Consider the following 22,288-nt stretch of genomic DNA (forward strand, 5'->3'; position numbering starts at 1 on the left):
CCATCACACTGTGAGCCTGGGTTCGATCCCCCTTCAATATTGCACTTTTTTTTTCGCCTTTTTGGTTCACCGTTTTTTGTCTAAGTTCTGTAGGGTTATGAAATAGGGTGAAAAGAGTGATACCCTCTTTTGAAATGTACGCATTACATAATCAATTTGAAATGGAGCGATCTGATTGGAGCTTCCAACATTCCGGCAGCGCCAAACTTTTGTACACAGTTTCACCATACCCTCTTTTTAGGGTCGGGCGCCGCGAGACTAACAAGGCAACAGACAGTTGTTGGAGATTCCTTCCAACTTGGGAGGAACACCACTACAGGGGGAGGGGTTTGATTAGTGGTGATGTTTAAGGATCGCAAAGTAAATGAGTTTCATCCCCTTGGCAATCAATAGCATAAGCCGTTCTTCCTAGGGACACCTCAGGGCTGTCTAAACCCCTGAGATTGTGTTAGTTAATTATTTTATTGTCAATGTCCTTTTATTGTTTACAATAAAAAAATCTTTGAGGCATTAACTAACTTGTTAAAACATATAACACCAAAGTAAAAACGTAATCCATAGCTGCAAAATTCTTTAGTTCACCTGCAGCTGCCCTTGTAATGGACAAATTCCATAATAAGGCTGTATAGCGTATAATAATAACTGTTGCCCCTAGCAACCTGAATTTCTCATTAGTTTTAGGTGATAATGTATAAAGTAACTTCTCCAAATTTTGAAAGGATAGCATATATATGTCAGATGACATTTTGAAATTTGTGGTTTTCCCATACATATCTATGTGAGAGGGCTACAGTTGCCCCTTCTGGACAATCACAAAAATCAGATATTTCAATGTATGCAAAAACCAAAAATTCAAAAGTATATATATATATCTCAATTTTACATAATTTGTGTGAATGTCAACAATAATCTCTCCAATTTTTAAATGGATAGCATATATAGGTCATAAGATATCACATTCTTTAATTCCCATGATTTGTGTGATTACCGAGAATTGGCAACTGTTGCCCCTCTCATTGACAATGTATGGGGAAAATTGCAACTTCAAAATGTCATATCTCATGACTTATATATGCTATCCTTTTAAAACTTGGAGAAGTGACTTAAAACATTGACACCTACAAACAAAGTAAAGTTTAGGTTGCCAGGGGCAACGATAGATTTTTTTGTTATTATGAAATTTGTCTATTGGGGTGTACGTGTACATTACCCATAGGGAGGTAAATTCTCAAAATTCACAGGTAAGGCCACTACATGATTCATGTCATCGACTATTAAAGTTTCATGATTTTCTGAAAAAGTGTACATTTTTGCATTGTGCTGCCGTGATCTATTTCATCAAACCCAATGTGTATTAAACACATCTAACATACATTAGGACTGTACATGGCTGCATAATACCAATCAATGAATTCTCCAATTTTTGACTGTGTGTGGTGTATCACAAAAATCTAAACATGATAACAAAACTGCAAAAACATGTATATAATCCATTAATTTAGACACATACATACCCACTAACTACATGCCTATACATATAACACCTCAGTAGTGACTGAATATCAAACCATATGCTGTGTATATATACGACAGTACAATTTATAAACAATCTGCAGTCTACAAGCCTAGATAATAATTTTGGAAGAACAATTTTTATAAGATACAATGCATAAAAAATTCCAGTACATAAATGTCAAGCTCCAAAGAACAGAACTTTTCATGGCCATAAACAATTGCAACACACGCAGCATACATTTTTCTTTCCTAGCCTGTTGAGTGATGTTCAGTTCAGTAGTATAATACATTACGTATAATATATGAATAAAAATTAATGATCAAGTAGTCACATGATGCTAATGGGAGGGGTCAAGAGTAGTCAGCTCCCTCACATGACCAGTCCTTTCCAACCATGTCTGTGAAGGAGGAAATGCAGGAACAATTATTGTCAAAATATGTGCCTGGATACAATGGCATAAGCCTATAGTCAGTATGTGTTCACCTGAGCCCTATCAAAGAGGTGAATATGTATTCACTTCCAATGGTTGTGTGCAGGAACAAGCATGTTTTCATGTTGTAAACATGTTTTCGTGCCTGAATGGGGATATTTTTGAAGCCTCATAACTCCCTTGTTCTTGCTCTACTAAATGCTTGGGCAGCTAGCCCTTGTAACAAGAGTTATTAACAAGAAACAAGAGCTTAGGTGAACGGGAACAGACTATAAATAAAGTATTGATTACAATGGGTAAATACTTACATACTATATATAAACACTTCATTCTTTGTGAAAAGAGGGTCTAATGATAAAAACCTGGATATCACCTTCTTTGAGGAGTTTGTTTTATTGCAGTAGGGTATTTGTTTCGTTGCAGCAGACCAATGGATGTGCATGTATTTATTTCATAGTGAGTCTTGGTGGTGAAAGTGTAAACAACTAAGTAGCTTCATCACATCTCACGGAAGATGAAGAGTGAAAGGACACACTTCAAAAATCACAACTATTTAGGGTACACAAATTATGTACAACAGCCAAAATGCTTAAACAGGTTTAGAACACTAAATCACATTCAAGATTGCACTTTTAAATTGATTGTGTTATGTCTCTTACTCATACCCAGCAGAAATGTTACATTTTTCATCACGTTTACCAAATCATATTAATTACTTTTGATTACAACATCTTCCATCATCCAAACAAGCCTATATGCTAACCTGAAATTGAGCTTGTGCTTTCACTGTTAATTGTTCTGCTTGTTCATCAGACAAATTAGCTTGTTCTACTAGTTTAAACCAGTCATTATGCACCCTACACAATGTGGTAACCACAGTGACCAGTTAACAATAATATCACTTTTTCCTCTTCTCCATTTCCTCCTTATAGGGTGACGGTATATCACACAGTGATTCCTGAGAATGTGATATACATTATTGGATCATATACATCAAAGTATTCACCTTAGCAGGGGATTTCCCTTGAAATGGTACACTGATCAATGAGAACATGTCAGCAGGCATCAACTGCCATATCTCTGATACACCTCCCTCATGATCTGGTGATCATAGCAACAAAAAATTACTCCATATCTGCTTAAACCTTCACTTTAAATAAAAAGTTTCTCCACAATATATGTATGTACACATATGATTTAAAAAAAATCTTTTAGAGTAATATCAGGAGAGCATCAAATCCTATGTGGACAAGGGAGCATGTAACTCCGTAAACAGCGAAATTCAAACATGGCTGCCCTGTACTATAATAAATAACTTTTAAATTTCCTAATTAGGATATTATGCAGAGGCACATGCTCAAGTACATCACATTTCTGATGCGACGAAGCAAAGCTATGGAAATGAAGTTCAATGGCATGACGAAGGAATACTAGCACAGGCTTAGCAGGACAATCTTTCTACAGTCACTAATCACATGAAATCATGCAAAATTACTCTATTCCAAGCTCTACCTTCGACTTGACGATCTTCCTATTGAAGCTAAGAAGATGGAGTAGCAGCCCATTTAGCGTATCCCTGTGCACGTAAGAATGGTGTAACCAATTATATACATAGTAACACTGGATGCCGTGTTTGAATTTTTCCCGTAGTATTTATTGGTAGTGTACAGAGTTACATGCTCCCTTGTCCATAGGATTTGATGCACTCCTGGTAATATTGAAGGTTTGTCTTGAGAAAAACTATGATTATTGCAGGTATGTGAACCACTAAACTTTTAGAGAGAAATTACATGCTGAAAATCATTCATTTTGGAGTGCCGAGCACAAAGTTAACTATGTATACATGCATGTATGCATGAAAACTTCTGTATACAAAACTCACTCTGTCACACCAACTTCTTGGACCACATGAACACTTCAGACTACACACACACACACACACCATGCATTTATACCCACACACCAAACTACACATTAGTAACATAAAGGAGGTCATCATGCATCATCAAGCATCTTGCAATCCCTGACGCAAGTTCCACAACTGTTCACAACTCTTGATTCCGTATATACGTATATTATGAACTCTCAATTAAGCACAAAATGCCACAAAGCATAAATCCATCACCAATCATGCCTCCTAGAGCCCTAAGTATCCTTACTCCAACACATCGTATCAAAGCAAGCATTACATATACCCATGAGCACTATGTTTGGGTTTACAATTATTCATACAAATACATCATTCAGCAATGATGCCACCCCTTTCAAGTAGTGTATGTACCTCCAACAATGGTAGGTGTGTTCCAGTGGTTAGGATAGGGGTGGAGTCCACAGTGTCTAATGTGATCCTCCAGTTTGTGATAGTTAGTATTGTGGGGGCCAAAGCTCAGGTGAGAGTTGCCCCCTAAAATCAGTGGATTATGAGTGACACACAAGTGAAACTTGCAGTGACAAGATGAACTAGATGGGAAAAGGGGAGACCATCATTACATAAAGAGGTTTATATGTATCTGTTCTGTAAAACACAACACCAAAGGTGAACCACAGGCCTAAGAGGGTAGAATACCTTTAATCAGATACAAATAATCAAACGGTACAGTAGTACCGTGTAAGTAGGAATTGGGCTGAAAATTTCACACGCTGCCCAAAATTCTGCCTTTGAAAAGCACCCTAGAAACATCTTACATGACGAAAATCACCTTTACGGAATAGTACTAGTTCATATGATATATAATACACCATAACATATAACAAAACACTAACAGGTGGCCAGATATAGAATTTTTTAAAATCGCCAAAACTCGAATTTTAGACTTACTGCCTGACTGATCACAGTCGCAAAGCTAGAGGCTAAACAAAGCAGCACACGGTCACCATTTTACGCCACAATAACAAACTCATGAGTGAAGATGTGCCTTTTGGGGTTCTGAGGAGTATATGCCCTCTGCGCCTTGTCTTTTCTTTTATCTTCAATCAGGCTGCTTGTCTTCTTCATCCAATGAAATCCTATCGAGGCATTATTTTCCGTATCAACACTTTATTTCAGTAGCACATTTAGATGCCATAATTATTTCAGAGCTGGATTTTTGAAGTGCTTATAAGAGGTACACTAGCTAGATATCTGCAACTTCGCTATTGGGATATGCACCATGCAAAAGAGCAGGCACCGTCAGACTAAGGTTTGTGACTATACCCATCTAGGTTGACTAATCGCAATAGAGTATGGAGACCACAACTCTTCACAATCCAGCTATTTGCTCAACAGAAAACAAGACCTTATTGGTGTAGCTAGGTGTACACCCTTTGTCTAACTCAAGATTCTCTAATACAACAGTCATGCATTTATGATATTCTAATAGAACAGTCCCTGAGCTACAACAAAAAAATTAACAAACTAGTATTTTAAAAGAATGTGCCAAAGTAGGGACCTTTCTCACCGGGTTATGCTGTAATACCATCGTTCATCTTGTTTCATTACTTTTTATTGCATAGATCCCTACTTCATTTTTTATAATTGACAATTTTTTTTAAAATACTAGTACACAATAAGAATATTTTTGAGGGAGAAATATTTTGCAGATGAACATCATTTGAAATTTCGAGGGGGATCACTTCTTCACGATCTTTATGCATTCAACAATGCCAGTTTGACTAAACTGTGTATTTTGGTTGGGGGGGGGAGAGGATTTTTGCGGATAGCTGCCAATCCACGAAAAGCATAAATTTTAAAATACAGAACCTTAAATAAGTACACAATGATAATGACACATACCTCCTTGACACACACTCATATAGCTCACCTGATATGTAATGATTGACACACTGTGACTACAGTAACATTCTCACACTTGTTGATGACTACAGTACTCTGTACTGCCCCCAATACCAGTGTACAATTGATACACCTCTCCAACCTCATACTACTACAGAGATAAGATACATATGTGAATACATTAATATGACTTAAAGTAAGGATATTCCATTACGGGTACAGAGGATTTACGGTGCAGTACTACTAGAGACAATAATGTATTAAAAACATATTTTCAAATTCTAGCTATGAATATGCTAGTCAGATACCAAAGAAATAATTAATAATATTATGTACATGGAAGTGTTGTCGGTAACATAAGTTGTTTTGTTATAATACAATGAACGATGAGATATTAATAGTGCTATGATATTACCTTACTGGAGCCATGATGTAAATGTTGCTATGGTAACATGATTGTACTCTGATGTGGGCAAAACACAGTTGATCATCTTGTAGGGCCATCGTCTGATTTGATAAGTTAGCAATCAGCATACACTGATGTCTGTAGTGAAGGAAATATTACAAACCATCATTACTGGTTGATGACCGATACATATAACACACAACACACATACTACACCACATGCTGGAGTTTGACCCTACTGCACTTATCAACATAAAGAAATGAATATTCATTCTTAATAACAATCAGAAAGAAATGAATATGAAAAAATGAATAAAGAAAGACATGAATATTCATTCTTAATAACAATCAGATCTATACTGTCAGTATTAGTTTCAAACTGACAGTATATTGAGATTGAGATATTCCAATAAAAAACACACACATACATCACGACCTGATCTGGAAAACAAGCCACATGTTAAAATAACACTGCACTACATGGATATTCCACTGTGCTTTTGTTTCTTTCCCAGCAATTTTGACTTGGCCTATAAACAGAGACTTTATTTGAGACTATAGATATATTTATTTTGGATAGGAGTAGCACCCAGGGTTTAATCAAATTCAAGCCATGGTGGCACAACTATTATTGTAATGGTAAACATAAAGAACTTTTACAGTATTGACTACATAAACAGTGCACCAAAATGATTGGGAGAAATAAACAGTTTTAGTGATATACATATCTGCATGCATGGAACTCCAACTTGTAGCACCTTAATTTCTCAGATGGCTCTACACTTAATATTAAATTTGAAACAGCAGCAGTAAGGAAAGAATTAAAGTCATTAATAGCCCAGGCCTCTACTTAAGACCTGGCGTTTATTTTCCAAATGTGCTGGAACCCCCCAGATTATAATCAAGACAGGAGTTTATGCTGTTTTTATGTGGCTAACAATTTCCATCACTAACTTTGCCACAGGTCTGTTTTCTGGAGACACAGTTGTGTAGGTACAGGATGTAAAAGCCCACACAGTACTCTGGTGGACTGGGGTAACTAGTTGTTTGCTCTGACTGCCTGACAATGTTATAAAAGCAAGAGATTTGGTGCTATTACAGTGTATGTTACAGATATGGAGCTTGCTATCACAAGTATCATCCATCGTGAGCCCTAGCTAGTTCCCACCCCATCTCCTCCCATATGTGAGCACCTAAAATACAACCACACAAGCACTTCAACACATTGATATCCCTAGCCAAAGAAGCGTCCACTACCTAAACCAGCGGCCATAACATTGTACAGGTTATTTCACCCATCACGACTACAATTACAGTACTGTCTTATTAAGCACCTACACTGTTAACACATTATACATTGTGTGCTTGTGGTGCAAGCATACAGCAGTATATATGAACAATGGTTTAACATATAGGTTTGACAAAGAGCTGGCTAACCCAATTACATGTACATACGTAGAAAACAGCACCTGCAGGGAGCTAGTTGAGTATTAGAGATGACACGTCCTTTACCATCAGACTTGTACACAATACTAGAAGAGTCTCGGTCATGACTGCGTAATGATATAATCCCATGAGGACTAATGGTCAAGTGACTCTTCAACCACACCTCAAACAATGAGGATGAAAACTTGCAAGATATCTAAAACAATAATATAAGTACAATGTGACAAACATGTATTTCACCTACACATTTAAAAGTAACAAATGGACATAAAAAATATATTTGATTTCCAGTTTCACAGCACACAATGTATAGTATATTTTTACAGCTCACCTTTGAATAGCCTGACTTGGAGACCTGGCTAGGTGTGGTTGCTAAAGATGACACAGAACATACCCCCTGCTTGTCAGCAGAAGATCCACCAATCAACAAGTCCAGAGCAGCCACACCCTCTTCAGTAATTACACTATCACTAGGTCCACCTTCTGTTGATCACAACAAGTGAACAATACTACCAACAGTTCATAATGTATTTTATACAAATATTTTGTCTCTTGTTATTGCATGTACACATGTACGTATGTGCACAAGGAATGAACAGAGGGACACACACCTCAAGCCTCACAACTGAATGACAATGAAGCCTATAGAAGCGTTTGGAATGTGTAATCCTGCAGACACACCCACACGCACGCACACATGCACACACAAACACTACACTCATAAAATTATACTATGAACGAATAGTTACTACTAACCTGTAGGGTCTGTTAGTAGTTGTACAATATCAGACAAATGTGAAGTGAGGAATAACAAGTGACTGTGTTCCTCTGTCCACTATAGGAAGGTGATCACAAGTGAACATGATAAAGATCTAACTACACAATTATACCATCATAGTATTAGAGTATGTTAATAAATATGTACATAATTCTCCTACATTCGTACAAGTACGTATATAATTTCATTATCATGCCACAAGGTTTCTACACTATGCAGACCCTTAACCAATTTGGACAAGGACTATCCACAAATTAATTACTGAGGCTCCATGTTCTAAATATGTCTCCCCAGATGAAGAAAGAATGAGACGGAGCTGTAGCTGCCAGCTTGAAGAATTTATAGTGTCAGTACTACACATCTGTATCAATGCCAATGATGCCAGGCTTGAACCAGAAAGTAAGCTAACAGTAAGGCTACAGTACATCTTGCCAATTTTTATCTGCTCAATGTATCCACAACCACAGGTGAGACCACAGGTGAGACCACAGGTTACCGACTAGTTAGCAATCCCACCCCATGTTTCTACCTTACTGTAGTAGCCTCCAAACATCACAGGATTACTCATTTATATTTTCTTCCAATATCATATCACACACGTAGGTAGTTTATCTACTAGGTAGTTTATCTACCCTACAGGTAGAGCCAAATAACGAAGACCCTAACTTAAGTGATATACAATGGGCACCCCTAAAAGTGTCTTATATACAAAGCTCATGAACTTCTGTAAATATAAAACGTACTGTGTAATCTACCAGTACAAACGTAATTAAGAGATCAGCAAATCCATAGTTGTGGCTTGCACCAATATGCCTACTAATGTTTGCTACCAGTATTACACAAGCTCTCGCTATTTTCTTATTTAGTACATGTACTTTTTGCTTGATATTTACTAAACGAAAGAAAATTGCACCATTTTGCAATTACGCAGTTATATCTATACCTTTTGAGTAAGGCACTTAGTGGAAATCTGATCGAGTCATGATGGGTTGGCATTAATTCAGCCCTTCTAGGTGTTAATTTGTCCCATTTCACTTGATCAAAGATCTATATGCTTCGGCTCCTAGGCTAGTGCTAGCTGTGTACACCCTCAAGTGCCCAAATGGTAAAGCAAATAATAACATTAAAGGAAATCAAATACAGATTCTTTAAAATCTGTATTACCATGGCCAAACATTATTAGTAAAACAACCACATCTACCTGTGATCACATGGAATGTCATCCACCCACACAATGGAGGATTTCCTTTACACATGGCATCACCTCACATATTGAAAACTCATATATTCCATTACATGACTATAGAGCTATTGTGTGGGTGTAGTTAGTGATGTCAGTATACCCTGTAGCCCAACAACTTACTAACCTCTACTAGATTATCTAAAGTGTGTGCAAGAAAGGTTAACCATAACTTCCAAAGCCAGTGAAGCCAGTGAAGCCAGTGAAGCCAGTGAAGCCAGTTAAAAAGCTTTGCAGGAAGACGGCAAAATCAACTACCTTGCATGATGAACCAATACAGTATACACCCCTAATTCACTTACCAGCCTCAGAAGTAAGCAATACTGTTTACACAATATCGACAAAAGGATAATTTTACAGATATGTGGTATACAAAATAAAATCTATGTGGCAGGAGAAACATTTGTGGTTTGCTTTGAAACCACGAAAAACGTAGACTTTTGCCCACCAAAACCTTCACCGTTATGGTAAGTGATAAATAATTTTACTATGTGCTATTTACAATTTTAAGCAACGTACAGGTGTATAACGCAAAAGTTTTACCACGAATCATCTTGACAGTGAAACTTTCACCAAGCAAAAATTTCCCCATCCTGATGCTAACGACAATCAACAACAACCATGCACACACATAAGATACATGCACACAAACAACACAATTGTTCTCACTTTTGATTTTCTTTCCAAGTCCGCGGAAGGCCACCTGGTGCATGGTCAGGATAAAAACAATATGTACATACCACTTCAGCCTGATCACTGGAATTGCACATTTTTACATACTTGACAGCAATAACCAGAAAAGTTTAGAGCAACACAGAGAAATAACATATGCTGTAATAGCTTAGATTATAAAATGCAAGCTTAATGGTTAATTAAATATGGCATACTGTATTTCTTCACTTAAATAAAAGCCCGGACTTTTATTTTCTACACAGCATTATTGACCCACCCTGTAAACAAACACATATAGGATCTTAATTTGAGACTGGGCCTTTATTTAGGATAAATCCAGGTGACGTCCAGTGTTTAATCAAATTCAAGTCATTAACAGTATGCATAGAAAACCTACATATACACAGTTGACTACTATATACTTGTTTTAGTAGTCAACTGTGTATATGTAGGTTTTCTATGCATATTGTTATAATAATAATGACTTGAATTTGATTAAACACTAGTCAAGGCCTAAAATGATTGGTTTGAAAACAGTTGTATGATACATACTTGTCATGCACATGAACTCACAGACTACTCACATGATTACTCATAGCACCTTCAACTCTCAGATAGCTTTATTTAAAATGTTAATAAGTTTGAAGAAACAACAGCAGCAAGAGAAAGAATTAAAACATTAACAGTAGATTCCATAATAGCCCTGGCCTATATTTAAGACCAGGTATTTGTTTTCCAAATGTGCTGGAAGCTGCCCAGCTTATAATCAAGATAGAAGCTTATTCGAAGTTGCTTTTATACACAGACATTTGTTCTAAAATATTAGGTCCAACAGCGCAGGGAATATGTGAACACCAGGACTGCTATACAACAACATACAGTACAAGTACAATGTTGTTAAGGATACTGGTCATTTACAATGGATGACTTGAGGGAGACACGTGGAGCATTTTGTATGTAAAGGAACAATACAAACTTGAGTAGCTCAACAGATAACCTCTTCCTAGCACTCTCTATAGAACACATTAATAGCAGACAGTAATGATACAGATGATATAAAACAATATTATATTCACCTTTAGATATTGCACCATCAGCAGCTTTCCTTAATGCTGCAAATTTCTCTTCAGTTTGTCCAACACTTAGTTCTGGTATGGTGCCATAGGTCTCAAAGTAACTACAAAACCGACCATACATGGTGCTTGCAGGAACAATTAACAGAATGGTACAGTTACACATATACAGTATTAGGATGATAACAAAGTTAACACATTAAATGTACATTTAAATGCCTGTATGTTTGGTAGCATGTGTACTACTGCTTTGCAAAGTCTGTGTGGAATGCATAGAACACCTAAAGTATGGCCAACACCATATACAATACACAGTCACTAGGATGTGACATAATAACAGACCACTATAATGTGTACGTGTGTATGTAGACAGGATATCCATACAATAACTATTTAGTCCATCATCATAAAGTGATGTGATATGCCTCATCCTCACACAATCAGGTACACACACTCAACATTTTATACTCGTAAAGAAAGAAACTAAGTAATCTCAAAAGAGTTGAAAATAAAATGATATTCAACTATTCAGTCATCATAACATGTCTTTTATTAATAACAAAGAGAATGGTAATTCAAATAGATTTACTTGGAATTAATTTGCATACAGGAACATAGCACATTCAAACTGTGCATACGCTAGTTGTAGGTTAGAGACAAGGATCTTTATATGGATTTTAAAAACAAGGCAAAGCCAAGGTTTTAAAACAAGAAGATCCAAGGGCGTGGTCTCTTTTATCAAGAGTTCAATACAAATATTATAACTCTTGCTATGATGATTGGGACATTTTATATGCACCCGCCCATATTGAAGGCACTTTTGGGTTTGATTATACTTAACCAATACTGCCAAGGCGAAAGGATGGTATTGTGAGGCTGGTTATTGGGTGATATTTTTGGCCAGAAAAACCCAAACTTTCATGATCCCTAATATACAGTACTACCATACTGTATGACATCAGTATGCATATGGCAAGTAAGGTAGGAACATCATTTAAAAGAGTTTTGTTTTGAGATCAGAAGCATGGCATGTACACTGTAGTAGTATAGCAAAAATCATGTACTTTTTCATAAAAGCATGAAACTTTCCACATAAGTAGTACATCTCACGACATAAAATTTTTGATATAGTGCCATCGCAGATTTGACCTTTGGTGACCTTTATGGCCATTTTTTGTTCGGAAATTTGATCCTTTTTTTGTCTTATCTCCCTGAGACATTAATTAACTTGTTAAAACATAGTGCCAAAATGAAGATCTTGTTGAACAAAACAACTTTGTTTTTATTTGAAGTTAATAGGCAAATTCATTCCAAAGTTATGATCACTTATATTATACCCATAAATTTTGAGATAATTTACCAATCTGCATGGATAATTTATACCCCAAGGGCAAGTAAACTAACAGAATTTTGCGGCTAATAAAAGCAATCAAACTCCAAAATGGAATTACCTATTAAAAACCAAGTTGATTCGTTCAACAAGATCTTTACTTTGGTATCACATTTTAACACATCAATTACTGCCTCAGGGGGCTAAAGACAGAAATTATCAAATTTCTGGGCAAAAATGGCCATAAAGGTCACCAAAGGTCAAAACTGTGATGGTACTATACCAAAAAATGCATGTCATGTGGAAAACTGTTTATGTGGAAAGTTTCATGCTTTTATGAAAAAGTGCATGATTTGGCTAATTTTGGGGGCTACACCAGAGGTGTACCATAATCAAATCAGTTTTGGCTATATCAGGTTTGTTTGTGCATATCAACATCGGATCAACACCATGCGTAAACAAGCAACAGATACAGATATACATAAACATCTATTTAAGGGCACTCGTACTCTAGTAATATCCTAGTAACACCTGTTTATGTAAGGCCAACTGATGATTAATGTCACTTTATAAGTGCAAATTATCAGAGAAAATGTCTATGCTACCATATCAGAGCTTTTTTGTTATTGGCTTGATAAAATTAAGGTTATCCGAATGTCGGCTAAAAGTCATATAGGTGCACCTCTAATGGCATGGTATATTTTCATTGTTGCTACAATAGTGGCTGAATACCATACACAGAAGTGTCCATGCTGCAGTAGTTTGCCATCACTCTACTAAACAACCTGGTTATAGCTAGAACAAAATACAAAACTACATGGCCATGAAACATGCAATCCACCAAATTATTCTCTTCCAAAGGTTCCTTCAATACAAGTAGTGTATTACAAGTTGACTTGTTTACAACGAGTAGTCACTGGAAAATAAAATTTGCCCAAACTGCTATATGGTACATGTCCTACAACAATAATCAGCAAAGAAGGTCATTCCAAAAAAAGAATGACAACAGTAAACTATATTTGTGGCTTCCTTTCGAAATGGAAATCGTCCGTATTTTTCATAGTGGCTATTATGAATGCAGAGGTGCTTTTCAAACAGTTCTTGATTCGTACTGCTGTGTAACGGGTTGAACTTAGCCGACAGCAAAGCATAATGGATATTTCACTTTTCATACAATAGTTAATATAATTTGGGCACGCGGCACTATTTCTTTCTTTTGGTATGCATGGCTTGTAGAGGTGCTTTTCGAACAGTTCTTGATTCGAAATGCTGTGTAACGAGTTAAATATAGCTGACAATGAAGCATAATTGATACTTCACTTTTCAGACAATAGTTGATATAGCTGGGGCGCACAGCACCATTTCAGATGCGGTATGCGTGGGTTCACCAGTCATAATAAAATTATTCACAAAAAGTTAACAAACAATTACACGAAAAAATTTGGAATTTTCAACTAGAGTAGGGATCATAGCACATCGATAAAAAGTACTGAAACAAGTTGGAGTAGTGCATGATATTAAATCACAGTAAAACAATAAGAAGTGTTATATCCCTACTGTGCTCAAGATGCCATAACAGAAATGCACAGTAGGGATATAACACTTCTTATTGTTTTACTGTGATTTAATATTGTGCACTACTCCAGCTTGTTTCAGTACTTTTTATCGATGTGCTATGGTCCCTACTCTAGTTGAAAATTCCAAATTTTTTCGTGTACTTGTAAAAAAGGAAGTGGTTTCGAAAGGTATTTATTTTCACATCTAGTATATAGTTGCCCTAATTGTTACGGGAAAACAAGTAGCAATCCCATATGTTATATAAGCAATATTAGCTAGCTTCTTGCACAGATCAACAAGATACTAGCTGTACTCTGATAGAACAGTCAGTTTAAAGGAAATTGTAGCTTTTCACTTAGAAATGATCATTTGCAAAGATCAATGCTGAGCAAAATATATAGCATATATAATAGGTGAAAAACAAAAGAATTGCTGGAAAGGAAAATAGGTGGGAAAAAAAGCCGAAAATCGACTCATCTATAGTAGGCCTGTGTCAAATATGCCAGAATAGGCTGGACTGCTATGCCAGCATAATGCTGGTATATTAGGTGGATATTTCAAACTATGGAGCTTAAATGGAACGATACTCCCTAATAGAGCAGTCAGTAGATAGAGCACTCGTACACAGCTCCCTTCTGAAATACTCTAATAGAGTATTCACTAATTAAAATGGTCCAAGATAATTATAACAAATTTTGCTAACTTGGGAGCATAATGCAAACACAATAGGAACACTGAAAGAGCAAAATTTGGGAAATTCCTGAAAGCATTTTGGGAAAAATTTTGAGCATATTTGACTCAGGCCTAGACTTGTCCTGAAACGTTAACATCAAATACATGTCATAAAAAAGATTGCATGACATGCTGTAGTAGAACAGTCGGTAAACCTACTTGATGTAACCATTTTAATATGATAATTGTAATTACCTCATTGCATCAGTTATCCGAACCCCTTGGGTGGTCTATAAGTCTGAAAAGTCCGTATCTCTGAAACTGTTTATAAATAACCTTAAAACAGCATAAAGAAAAAAACAATATTTTCAACTACCCTATAGAACAGTCACTACTTTAATAGATCAGTCATTTCCATAGTTCAGCTAACCAAGAATCTGGAGAAGTGAGGTTCGGATAACTAAGGTTTCACTGTACAGTAGTTTAGCAGCACAGCAAAATTTCTTTTTGTAAAAGTATTAAACAGTAAAATTAAACAATTGTGTAGCAGTGAAGTGCATAATATTATAATTATTATATAGCTATGTAGAATTACATTAATGCCAGTGTTTTACATCTGAACATATTGTTGATGATGATTAAATTTCATGTATTGTGTCATTATATAAATGAGTTTATAGCATCCATATGGTAGAACAACAAAAAGCTCTTATAGCATGAATTATGCAATGCAGATAATAATTATAGGTAGAATTTTGGAGCATAACAAGCAGAATTGCACGTGTTGTAATAAAATTAATTACTTATTGGTACATTCAACACATGCACTAATCAGTCACTGTAATAATATGGTACAACTTTGTGATAATTGAAATTTTAACCCTTAGTTTCCCGGCACCTTTTTTCCATACATTTTTTGTACTTCCTGGTAACATTTTTTTCTGAGTAGATGAAAGTTCTTTCTTTAAACTACTGGTTTTTATTTGGTTAGTAACCTCTAAGCACAGGTTAGAAATAGAAATTTTCTTAAAAGGACCTTGTTTATGCCGCAATTTTCTGTTCAAGATAAAGATACACTAATAGAGCAGTCAATTACTCTAATAGAGCAGTCACAGTATTCAGAGAAGCAGTGTAGCAAACTATGAAGTTGTAAATAAGGATTTTCATGTGTTTTATCAGTGATATATCTATACCAAAACAGCCAAGCTGTGAAAAACAGTGCAGCCACCAAGGTGGCGGCCAAGGAATGGCTGTGATGGTAGGTTAATGGCAAACATTTTAATAATGACTATTTAGGTAAGTTCATCTTCAATCGTTTTTAAAATTTTTACCATTAACCTACCATCACAGCCATTTCTCGGTCACCACCTTGGATTTCACATTTTTTCCAACCTGGGGCCACACCCTTTTTTCACAGCTTGGCTGCTTTGGTATAGATATCACTTCTTTTTGTATTTGTAATGTGTATACTCCAAAGCTGTGGCCAGCTTTGGAGATTTTTTTACTTGTATTTTTTCTTTAGGCCACTTCAACTAAATCTTTTGTTTCTCGGGCCCGACCGACCCTATGTTTTTCAGTATAAAATAATTATGTTAATCACGTGATCACCTTGCAAGAGTGATAATGCCACGAAGGAGTTGCAAATTTATCTTTAAGCTCTCAAAAAGTAAGTAACACTAAATATCTCAACATATAGCTGCCTACTCACAAGTGATACAGCAACCGTAATGTAGCTTAGCCACCATTTGACTCGCAATATCACTCTTCAGCTAGTAAAATAGCATATTTTTATTTTTATTTTACCGACCTACCGATCTTTATTTGGCAGAATTTCGCCCGAGAAACATAAGATTTAGTTGAAGTGGCCTTACTGTAGAAAGAAAGGAGAGATCAAGAGCGGAACTCTTGTATATAATGCATTTTAAACAAAATACTGTATTATTACGTACATCTACACACACACACACACACACACACACACACACACACACACACACACACACACACACACACACACACACACACACACACACACACACACCGCCACCACCATCACCATGGAGCACACATTCCATGTGCTAGCTATGTTCTTGCTCTGTGTGTGGATTTGCACTGGAAACTACTCTGCAAGGCCCACAACACCTCTGTGTCAGCAGAGGCACAAAAATGGCGAATGTCAAGTGACGTCATCGATTAATGCCAAACACACACACCACACATACACACACACATGTACTGCACATTACATACACCAGGCCAGGAACAGCATTGAACAACTGGCAACACCTAAAGGGCCACCTGTCATTGATTCCTCAACTCATGCAAATTACAGAAACACACTAAGGGCTTGCAAAACCACAATAGTGCAGAACACAGTACTTTCATGTCGGTACTGACAAGGCTGAACGAAACACTACATAAAGAAGCACTGCATACCAGTCAGGGGGGGCGGAGAGGGAAACTGCTCCCCCCCCACCCCACACTTTCAACAGTGGAGGGGCAGTGTCCCTCACTTTTTCCAATGCCCAGTTGTGAAAGTAAAGCAACTGCTCTAATCATTAGCCAACTTACTTTGCCTTGATATACTGGAATTTGTACTAGCTAAAGGTTATGCATAAATGGAATACTGTATGAATCAGTGCTGGGAATGCAGATCAATATACTCTAATAGAGCAGTCACCTAACTACTCTAATAGAACATTCAGTGGAATCATGTGAGTTGGTCCTGCTATGCAATTAATTCAATTATGTCTTCATTAACACATATATCTATACGTAATCAAGAGCATGAGTCTGTCTGTAATACCTTCAATTACTGGTGTATCTAATTGTACAGTATCTTAATGATAGTCATTGCCATATTCAAGTAAACATGTACTAGGGCTGAGCGATACTGCCATTTTAGTATCACGATCGATACTAAAGCCACTATTCACGATACTGAATAGTTCACGATACTTACAAATAAGTCAATCATAGCTGGTGCCACATAGTGTATTGCTCAGCATTGCTGCAGGAAGTCCTTATAGGTGATAGCAAACTAGCCACTATCATCCTTGTTTACAGTAACAGTTATTATAACACATGCTTTGAGGTTGTTATGGCGTTCACACCTCTCTGCAGGGGAAACCAGATGGGTGGACTTTATCATTTACAAGGATTCTTAGCCAAGTACTGCATAACAAATGGATTTTTAATGACAGTAATGTATAGGCATGGTATCACGATAGTTAATAACAAAATATCGCGATATCGATACTTTCAAAATATCGCGATATATCGCTAAAACGGTAATATCGCTCAGCCCTAACATGTACCACTGAAAATGCTCTCAGATTCAATCTCAAAAATTTTCCTGTGCAGACATGCCCCAGACTCCCTAGTATTGACATGCTTCACATGCAAAGCACACTACCCCTCCCCCACTTTTGAGTACTGTTCTCCACCCCTGATACTAGTTACAAAAACCAGGCACCACAGGGAGGTATGACTGGATTTCACCTGACACAGGGTGATATAATGATTATTGTTGTTGACAAAATGATTCCAAAAATAAGTATTAATTGTTTTTTGATTTGCTGGATAGGGAGAGAGGTATTAATCACTGGGAAAGAACTCCATAATCTGAGATTTTAAAAGCTAATTACAATCACTACATTTAAGTATTGAGGTAATGCCACTCCAAATAAATTTTGCTTCCCATCCACCACCCACACCAGCTCTAAATATTCCATTATTCCGCATTCTTTCATTATTTTCCGGTTATTTTTGCATACTGTACAGGCTCACACTAGTGTCAGCTCACGTGTCAGCAGTACTATCAAGTTTGCACAAATTCACTTGTGTTCTTTTTGCAACTTTTACAGGGGCGTAGCCAGGATTTTTTAAAGGGAGGTTCCAACAGCAGTATTGAGTTACCAGAAGCAGGGGTCGGGGGCGCAACCCCCAGCCATTGAGAGACTTTCAATATTTTAATGAATCAAAACTCAGCAAATTGCTATTATTTCAGTATACAAAAAAGTAAATTAATTACTATAATGCATATAAGTGCCCCTGGAATGAAGCTAGTACTAGATATGTATGCATAGTGGAAACAGACAGCATAATACATAGAGACACATATATAGCTATCTGTAAATGATAGTTATACCACTGGTATAGGAAACATGAATCCACTGATACAAATGGAATGACTTACAATCAAAACATTCTATAAATATGCATAGCATGGATTCATTTTGTATGCCCAAGTGATAAATTAAGCTTGCTAGCTGGAGTTCTATATCTTTAAACACTACACACCAAAGCTATAGCAATATAAGGTCAATAGGTCATGCTCATGCAGTTTTCCATTAATGTTAGAATTTCTGAAAAACTCCTCTAATGGAGCATGTTCTATTAGAGTATAGGTGACTGCTCTATTAGAGTAATTACCTGACTGCTCTATTAGAGTATATCGATCTTTTAAAAGAGGGTTTATATTACCTCTGTAAATCCTTCCCTGAGAGATAAATGCAAGCTTTATCAGTTGTTGTGCTGTACCATACACTATTACACACTCATTTTGTCCTGCCACACTAGATGGTGTGTGTTATGGGGTCCTGCTGTAAACTCACAAGTCTATATTTTACAGGGGGGGAGTTCCTGAACCCCTTGGAACACCCCACCCCCTCCCTACGCCCGTTTTATGCAGCTTATTATGGTTGTTCCAGGCAAAATAATGGCTTAACCAAAGGAAATGGACCGCCCGCCCGAAAATATGCCTGAGAGACAGAGAATTTAGTGGGCTTTTTTTAGTGGCCTTACTACTGGCCTATTATACAAGTATAAGAAAAAATAGGAGTTTTAAATTAGGTTAGGGACAGTGTATAATGCTGCAATAAAAAGTACTGAAACAAGCTGGATCAGAGTAGTACGTAATGTCCAAATACTGTAAAACAATAAGAAGTGAATATCCCGGCCTACTGTGCTACACTCAATGCACAGTAGGGATATTCATTAAGGCTGAAACGAATAGTACGAATATTCGTTATTCGGATAATGTACACATTTAACCTTGAAAACATTTTGACAACTGAAAACTGTCATTTTAAAATATAAGATTTTTCATCTTAATAATACATGTAAAGGACTTTTCTTTTTTAACATTTAACGTTTTAGTAGTAATCAAAGTGATTTTGTCCCTTTCAAGCACCTAATTATACAGAAAATTCTTAAAGAATAATTCGTTCGTTAATTTGAAGAATATTCGAATACCTAAAATTTAATATTCGTTTCACCCCTAATATTCATACATTATTGTATCTATGATAATACACTCCATACGTACATGATCTGTACTTCCTATCATAGTGCCTCTGCTGATATATGTAATGCTTTAGCTTCTTTTGACGTATCTGTACTTCCTATCATAGTGCCTCTGCTGATATATGTAATGCTTTAGCTTCTTTTGCTCGACACCTATGTACAGAATTTGTGGATCCATCTGGTTTGGAGGCTTATACTGCTTGTCATCTAATTGCTCTGGATAAAAATCCAGGAGTTCGGCCAATTGGTGTTGGTGAAGTTGTTAGAAGAATCATAAGTAAAACTATCCTTTCAGTGACTAGTGTGGAGATACAAAAATCTGCTGGTTCTCTTCAACTATGTGCTGGTCAACCATCTGGCTGTGAATCTGCTGTCCATGCTTTGAGACACATTTTTGATGACAGTTCTACTCAGGCTACTTTATTAGTGGATGCTTCTAATGCCTTTAATAATTTGAATCGCCAGCTTGCTTTAGTCAACATTCCATCTGTTTGTCCTGTCTTGTTGAATATTGTCATAAATACTTATCGTACTGATGCCAAACTCTTTGTTGGGGGTGAGACCATTCTATCACGTGAAGGTACTACACAGGGAGATCCTTTGGCCATGGCTATGTATGCCTTGGCCTTAGTTCCAATGATTAACTGTTTGCATGGCCATATTAAGCAGGTGTGGTATGCGGATGATGCTGCAGCAGCAGGTCTTCTTACTAATTTGAGATCCTGGTGGAATATGTTATGTGATATTGGACCCCAATATGGCTATTTTGTTAACTCAGCTAAAACATTTCTGATTGTTAAGGAGAAGCATGTTGTGCAGGCACATTCAATTTTTACAGACACTGGCATTCAAATCACTACTGAGGGAAAACGCTACCTTGGTTCTGCTTTGGGATCTCCTGCCTTTGTTGAATCATATGTGAATGGGAAGGTTAAAGAGTGGTCTGATGAACTGTCTAAGTTGTGTGAATTTGCTACTTCACAGCCACATGCTGCGTTTTCTGCTCTTACTCATGGATTGTTTGGAAGATGGATTTATCTCTCCAGAACTTTGTCCAATATTTCTGAGTCACTTTCCCCTTTGGAACAAAATATCCGTTTGCATTTCTTGCCCACCTTAACTGGTAAATGTGTATTTAGTGATCTTGAGAGACAATTACTGTCATTGCCTTCACACTTGGGTGGTCTCGGCATTATTAACCCATGTGCGTCATCTGTTGCTCAGTTTGATTCTTCACAGAAAGTGACTGGTCCCCTGGTATCTCTCCTTATTGAACAGATAACTGAGTTCACTGTCACTGAACTTGATAAGCAATTTGTTTGCAGGAAATTTATCTTAAGAACCGTCGCAGCTGTGAAGAGTTGGCTTCTGCTCTTCATCCCCAGCTTTCTCTGGATCTGCAGCGTGCTAGGGAATTTGCTTGTTTGAAGGGAGCATCCAGCTGGTTGACTGCTTTACCGATTGATGAGCATGGGTTTGCTCTGCATAAGCCGTGATGTTGTTTGCCTCCGTTATGGCTGGCCTCTACTCCATCTGCCTACTGAGTGTATCTGTGGGACTTCGTTTACAGTTGAACATGCTTTTACCTGTTCCCATGGTGGTTATCCAACATTACGCCATAACGAAGTTAGAGATATTACAGCCCAGTTAATGTCAGAAGTTTGTCCAAATGTAGCCACTGAGCCTACTTTGCAGCCTGTCTCTAGTGAACGATTTTTTCATCGCTCTGCAAATACTGAATGTGGTGCTCGTTTGGATGTGAGAGCTCAAGGATTCTGGGGTGTTCATCATCAGCAAGCTTATTTTGATGTTCGTGTTTTTGATCCATTGGCCAACACAAATCGCTGCAATTCTCTTGCCAGTTGCTTTCGGTCTCATGATCGAGAAAAGCGTAGGACTTACGAACAACGTGTGCGTGAAATTGAAAGGGCATCATTCACACCTCTTGTGTTCTCAGCTTTGGGAGGAATGAGCAAGCCTGCAGAAACCACCTACAAAAGATTAGCCTCACTCCTTGCTACAAAGAAGAATCAGCAATATAATGTTATGATCACCTTTATTCGCTGCAGATTATCTTTTTCCCTACTAC

At 37.0% G+C, this 22,288-nt stretch overlaps 2 protein-coding genes across 3 annotated transcripts; one reads left to right on the top strand and one right to left on the bottom strand.

The window, feature by feature from the left end:
* Positions 1–1,496: 1,496 nt before the first annotated feature.
* On the bottom strand, positions 1,497–21,454 carry LOC136245108 (TBCC domain-containing protein 1-like). 2 transcript variants are annotated; one of them, XM_066036630.1, is made up of 14 exons: positions 20,222–21,454; positions 11,337–11,437; positions 10,845–11,273; positions 10,258–10,291; positions 8,327–8,405; positions 7,902–8,053; positions 7,594–7,766; positions 6,134–6,262; positions 5,747–5,866; positions 4,228–4,406; positions 2,953–3,047; positions 2,849–2,904; positions 2,710–2,803; positions 1,497–1,913 (listed from the first exon to the last, which is right to left on the bottom strand). In XM_066036630.1, coding segments are annotated over exons 3-14 (1,173 nt in total). In that variant the 5' UTR covers positions 10,847–11,273; positions 11,337–11,437; positions 20,222–21,454; the 3' UTR covers positions 1,497–1,853. The 2 variants fall into 2 exon arrangements, with proteins under 2 accessions (XP_065892702.1, XP_065892701.1); XM_066036629.1 differs by having other exon boundaries at positions 1,501–1,913; positions 5,747–5,869; positions 20,222–21,444.
* LOC136245230 (uncharacterized) lies at positions 12,901–21,695 on the top strand. Its single transcript, XM_066036723.1, has 3 exons — positions 12,901–12,937; positions 20,363–21,456; positions 21,525–21,695. The coding sequence occupies exons 1-3, from the start codon at positions 12,901–12,903 to the stop codon at positions 21,693–21,695; spliced, it is 1,302 nt and encodes a 433-aa protein (XP_065892795.1).
* The last annotated feature ends 593 nt before the right edge of the window (positions 21,696–22,288 follow it).

The sequence above is a fragment of the Dysidea avara genome, chromosome 15, assembly GCF_963678975.1.
Source record: "Dysidea avara chromosome 15, odDysAvar1.4, whole genome shotgun sequence".
Lineage (NCBI taxonomy): Eukaryota > Metazoa > Porifera > Demospongiae > Dictyoceratida > Dysideidae > Dysidea > Dysidea avara.